Below are 6,110 nucleotides of genomic sequence, written 5' to 3' on the forward strand. Positions count from 1 at the left end.
AATTTCTGAGTTACTATCATAAGTGAAATTATGCTGCTTTTTTAAGGTCATATATCTATGCAATAAAGCTATACTGGAGTCAGACATTCTTTGACTCAAATCTTAGAGATGTCACTGTTAAAAGAAGGATATTTTCACACAACTGACAGGGTTTATATGAAGTTTAGATATAACACACATAAAACACCTAATATAGGTCATACTTAGTTAATGCTGAATAGAAGACAACCAGTACAGTACCAATGGTAGGTACTCAAATGAGATTTGTTAGTATCATTGTCACCTGCTATATTATGAATAAAAAACAATATAGTTATCTAGCCTCTGGAGTTGGACTGCCTGGGTTAGAATCTGGGCTGTGGCACTTATTGGGGTGACTTGGGGTGTGTTGCTTATTCTCTTTTTGCCAGAGAATGGAGAAAGTAGTAACATTTATCTCAGAGTTGTTTTGAGGATGAAATGAGTTGATGGGTATGAAGAGCTTAGTATCATGCCTGGCACTTAACAAATACTTTATATATGTTAGCTGTTATTTTCCTGAAATTTGGGGGCCAAAGCTAAATGCATAGAAAATTGCTTAGAGCAACTGAACATCTTATCATGATCCCTCCAAAGCTGATTTGGGAATAAATTGCCTATTACTAAATTATTGTTAGGAAGATGCTGACTTTTAAATATGTATCTCCTTTTGCCTATACTTTAGCTACTTTATCCGTATACCTGGGGGAAAGTCAACAATGGCCTCTGCAAGGAAGGTAACTGAGAAGCGGCATAACCCAGTAGAAAGCATTTGTAGAAAGATCCGAGCTATCCACAAGAGAGAAGCAATTTCGAATCCAATTCAGCAGATTATCAAATACCAATCTAGCAGTTTTGATAGCCCACAGACCAACACCAAGAAGGATTTTGAAGAGATACTGAGGAAAATGACTGCTGCTTGCGTTCTTACGCCTGACTCTCATTGGTCAAGTTCTGAGGAAGTCGATGCCTTCATTTCACCTCCTCAAAGAATGTCTCCAAGAACCCCATCCACTTCTCACCTCAGCTCTCCTGAGACAGCAACATACTCTGTTATTCTCACAAGTTCCGACAACGCCTCAAAGCCGAAGTCACAGAGCAACAAGAATTGCACATCTTTGATGTCCCAGATCAGAAAAGGGGAGTTTTTCTTTAACAAGGATTTGAATAACTATTGTAGTGAAAATAATTTCAGTACCTTAACACTTGACTTTAATTCCACCTTTGGTCAAAGTTCGAAGTGTTTTGATCCTCAGGATTCAGTGGTAAAAAATTTCTCTCTGAATGAAGATGGTAAATACTTATCTTTTAATGTTTGTCCTTCCAATAGAGCAATAAGCATGTCTACTTTTAGAATACCTGAACTAAAAAAATAAATCCACATTATTAAAGTTTGGATGGAATCATCCATCTTTCCCTTTCTGTTTTATATTTGTTTCCAGAACAAAATAGAATGCCATGATGGGAATACTTAGATATAGGGGAGTATTTCCCTATATGTAAGGAAGGCTGTTTATTATGGTAGGTTTTCTTTGTTAAAATCAAGCCAAAAAAGGAAAATTAATATTGTAGCACAGAAAGCATCAGGATTTACAAACTTTTTCTTCTGATAGAATGGAAACAAGGAGCTGATCATGGTAAAGAAGATGTAACATACAGCATCAACAGAGCCTGTGAAGAAGAGGCACTCACAAGTATTTCTAATGCATGTAACAGAAAACAGAAAGGTAAGCTGAAAATTATCTGTTCACCTGTTTGGTGGGACTCACCAAGTCGTCTGAACTTTCTATTGTGAGAGAAAGGAAAATGATTTGTCTGTGGGGCTCATTGTCTATGTCTACGCATGTGATGGATGCCACCTAATTTGGGAATAAGGTTTGCTCCGTAAGGCTTGGTTATTTTCTTATAATTTCTCTGTGCCTGTTTTGCATCAGCTTATTTTAACAGTGACTTGAATGGTTCATTTTCAGCTTATCAGCTGACTTATCTTTACTTATTGAAACTACTTACATGTCATAGGTGATTTCCCACAGGAAATATTCTTTTCAAATATGTAAAACTATACAAGTTTAACTCAAAATTTTTAGGTAATTTTGGACTTTCACTTCTGTTTTTCTTTAACTTTTGTTTTTGAGATGTGTTCTTTTTAAAATTTCCGGACCTAAAACTACAAAAACCCTAGGAAACACCATTCTGGACATTGGCCTTGGCAAAGAATTTATTTTATTTATTTATTTATTTTTATTTATTTTTTATTTCCTTTTAGGTTTTGGGGTACATGTGAAGAACATGTAAGATTGTTGCATAGGTACATGGCAGTGTGACTTGCTGCCTTCCTCCCCATCACCTATATCTGGCATTTCTCCCCATGCTATCCCTCCCCATCACTCCACCCACTGTTGTCCCTCCCCTATTTCTCTCACATAGACCCCAGTGTGTGATGCTCCCCTCCCTGTGTCCATGTGTTCTCATTGTTCAACACCTGCCTATGAGTGAGAACATGCGGTGTTTGATTTTTCTGCTCTTGTGTCAGTTTGCTGAGAATGATGGTTTCCAGGTTCATCCATGTCCCTACAAAGGACACGAATTCATCGTTTTTGATGGCTGCATAGTATTCCGTGGTGTATATGTGCCACATTTTCCCCGTCCAGTCTATCATTGGGTTGGGCATTTGGGTTGGTTCCAAGTCTTTGCTATTATAAACAGTGCTGCAGTGAACATTCATGTGCATGTGTCCTTAGAATAGAACGATTTATAATCCTTTGTATATATACCCAGTAATGGGATTGCTGGGTCAAATGAAATTTCTATTTCTAGGTCCTTGAGGAATCACCACACTGTCTTCTACAATGGTTGAACTAATTTACACTCCCACCAACAGTGTAAAACTGTTCCTATTTCTCCACATCCTCTACAGCATATGTTGTCTCCAGATTTTTTAATGATCACCATTCTAACTGGCGTGAGATGGTATCTCAATGTAGTTTTGATTTGCATTTCTCTAATAACCAGTGATGATGAGCAGTTTTTCATACGTTTGTTGGCCTCATATATGTCTTCTTTTGTAAAGTGTCTGTTCATATCCTTCACTCACTTTAGAATGGGCTTTTTTCTTGTAAATCTGTTTTAGTTCTTTGTAGATTCTGGATATTAGCCCTTTGTCAGATGAGTAGACTGCAAACATTTTTTCCTATTCTGTTGGTTGCAGATTCACACTAATGACGGTTTCTTTTGCCGTGCAGAAGATGTGGAGTTTGATTAGGTCCTGTTTGTCTATTTTGGCTTTGGTTGCCAATGCTTTTGGTGTTTTAGTCATGAAGTCCTTGTCTATGCCTATATCCTGAATGGTTTTGCCTAGATTTTCTGCTAGGGTTTTTATGGTGTTAGGTCTTATGTTTAAGTCTTTAATCCATCTGGAGTTAATTTTAGTGTAAGGTGTCAGGAAGGGGTCCAGTTTCTGCTCTCTGCACATGGCTAGCCAGTTTTCCCAACACCATTTATTAAACAGGGAATCCTTTCCTCATTGCTTGTTTTTGTCAGGTTTGTCAAAGATCAGATGGTTGTAGATGTGTGGTGTTGCCTCCAAGGCCTTTTTTCTGTTCCATCGGTCTATATCTGTTTTGGTACCAGTATCATGCTGTTTTGATTACTGTAGACTTGTGGTATAGTTTGAAGTCAGGTAGTGTGATGCCTCCAGCTTTGTTCTTTTTGCTTAGAATTGACTTCGCTATATGGGCTCTCTTTTTGTTCCATATGAAGTTTAAGGTGGTTTTTTCCAGTTCTGTGAAGAAAGTCATTGGTAGCTTGATGGGGATAGCATTGAATCTGTAAATTACTTTGGGCAGTTTGGGCATTTTCACGATATTGATTATTCCTAACCATTAGCATGGAATGTTTCTCCATCTGTTTGTGTCCTCTCTTATTTCGTTGAGCAGTGGTTTGTAGTTCTCTTTGAAGAGTTCCTTTACATTCTTTGTTAGTTGTATTCCTAGGTATTTTATTCTCTTTGTAGCAATTGTGAATGGCAATTGTTCTTGATTTGGCTCTCTTTAAGTCTCTTATTGGTGAATAGGAATGCTTGTGATTTTTGCACGTTGATTTTGTATCCTGAGACTTTGCTGAAGTTGCTTATCAGTTTCAGGACATGTAAAAATATGGAACACTTCACAAATTTGCATGTCATTCTTGCACAGGGGTAATGCTAATCTTCTCTGCATCATTCCAATTTTAGTATATGTGATGCTGAAGTGAGCATGGCAAAGAATTTATTATTAAGTTCCCAAAAGCAATTGCAACAAAACAAAAATTGACAAGTGGGACCTAATTAAAGAGCTTCTGCACAGCAAAAGAAACTGTCAACAGAGTAAACAGACAGTCTACAGAGAGGGAGAAGATATTCACAAACAATGCATCTGACAAAAGTGTAACATCCAGACTCTATAAGAAACTTAATTCAACAGGAAAAAACAAACAAACAAAAAAAAAACACCTCACTAAAAAAATGAGCAAAGGACATGAACAGACATTTCTCAATAGAAGACATACTGCAGCCAACAAATACATGAAAAAATGCTCATCATTACTAATCATTAGAGAAATGCAAATCAAAACTGCATGAGATATTGTCTCACACCAGTCAGAATGGCTTGTCTTAAAAAGTCAAAAAACAAAAGATGTCAGTGAGGTTATGGGAAAAAAGAGAACAGTTAATGCTGGTGGGAATATAAATTAGCTCAGCCACTGTGGACAGCAGTGTGGAGATTACTCAAAGAATTTAGAGTTATCATCTGAGCCAGCAATCTGTCTACTAAATATGTACCCAAAGGAATATAAATCATTTTACTTGAAAGACACATGCACTGGTATGTTCATTGCAGCACTATTCACAATAGAAAATGCCCATCACCAAAAGACTGGATAAATAACCCAAATGCCCATCAACAAAAGACTGGATAAATCAAATGTGGTACCTACACACCATGGAATACTATGTAGCCAAAAAAAGAAACAATGTCCTTTGTTGCAATATGGATGCAGCTGGAGGCTATTATCCTAAGCAAAGTAATGCAGGAACAGAAAGCCAAATACTGAGTATTCTCAATTTTAAGTGGAAGCTAGACGTTGTATATACGTGGAAACAAAGACAGGAACAAAAGATACTGGGGACTACTTGAGCCAGGGAGACATGGGTTGAAAAACTACCAATCAGGTATTATGCTCAGCACCTGGATGGTGGGATCATTTGTACATTAAACTTTGGCAACATGCAATTTACTCATGTAGCAAACCTGCGTATATACCCCTGAACCTAACAGTTGAAAGAAAAAAAAATTTTCTACAAGTAATTTTAAGTATATACATGATTCATGCTCATTGTAATAAAATTAGTAATATACTGACAAGCAAAAAGAAGAACAAAAATTAGTAATCCTGTTTCCCTGAGTAACCACTGTTAGTGATTTGTTGTATATCTTTCCACAATTCCTGTCAGTATGGTTTTGTTTTATTTGAATTTAAAATTTTTTGTTATAGAACATTTAAAACATATACAGAAGTAGGATAATATGATGAACCCTTATATGTATGTCATAACCAATTTTGTTTCATTTCTAACCCTGATCATTTCCTCTCCTCTACTCTGGATGATTTTCAGGCAAATTCCAGAGATCACAGTATTTCATCCACAAATATTTCAGTACATATTTCTAAAAGATAATTTACTAATTTTAAACACAACTACAATGCCATTATTATGATTTTAAAAGTAATATACTTTTCTAATATTATCAGCTGTCTTGTTAGTAGGCAAAATTCTCATTTGTTTGATAGATACATGTCCTTTTTAAAAAAAAGAGTTTTACTTTAAAAAAAATATTGCGCCGGGCGCGGTGGCTCAAGCCTGTAATCCCAGCACTTTGGGAGGCCGAGGCGGGTGGATCACGAGGTCAAGAGATCGAGACCATACTGGCCAACATGGTGAAACCCCGTCTCTACTAAAAAAATACAAAAAATTAGCTGGGCATGGTGGCGCATGCCTGTAATCCCAGCTACTCAGGAGGCTGAGGCAGGAGAATTGCCTGAACCCAGGAGGC

The 6,110-nt window shown here is 36.9% G+C and overlaps 1 protein-coding gene and 1 non-coding gene across 2 annotated transcripts in view; one reads left to right on the forward strand and one right to left on the reverse strand.

Moving 5' to 3' along the window:
• The first annotated feature begins 737 nt into the window (after positions 1–737).
• Positions 738–6,110, forward strand: part of LOC108300146 (inositol 1,4,5-triphosphate receptor associated 2) — a 55,544-nt gene continuing 50,171 nt past the window's right edge. The window contains exons 1-2 of the mRNA XM_037736523.1: positions 738–1,311; positions 1,632–1,745. Coding sequence (XP_037592451.1) covers positions 738–1,311; positions 1,632–1,745 — 688 coding nt within the window. The remainder of the gene's footprint in view (positions 1,312–1,631; positions 1,746–6,110) is intronic.
• On the reverse strand, positions 4,167–4,273 carry LOC119470266. Its single transcript, XR_005199152.1, has one exon. It is a non-coding gene; the product is annotated as a U6 spliceosomal RNA (small nuclear RNA).

The sequence above is a fragment of the Cebus imitator genome, unplaced genomic scaffold (assembly GCF_001604975.1).
Source record: "Cebus imitator isolate Cc_AM_T3 unplaced genomic scaffold, Cebus_imitator-1.0 Scaffold25, whole genome shotgun sequence".
NCBI classification, from domain to species: Eukaryota; Metazoa; Chordata; class Mammalia; order Primates; family Cebidae; genus Cebus; species Cebus imitator.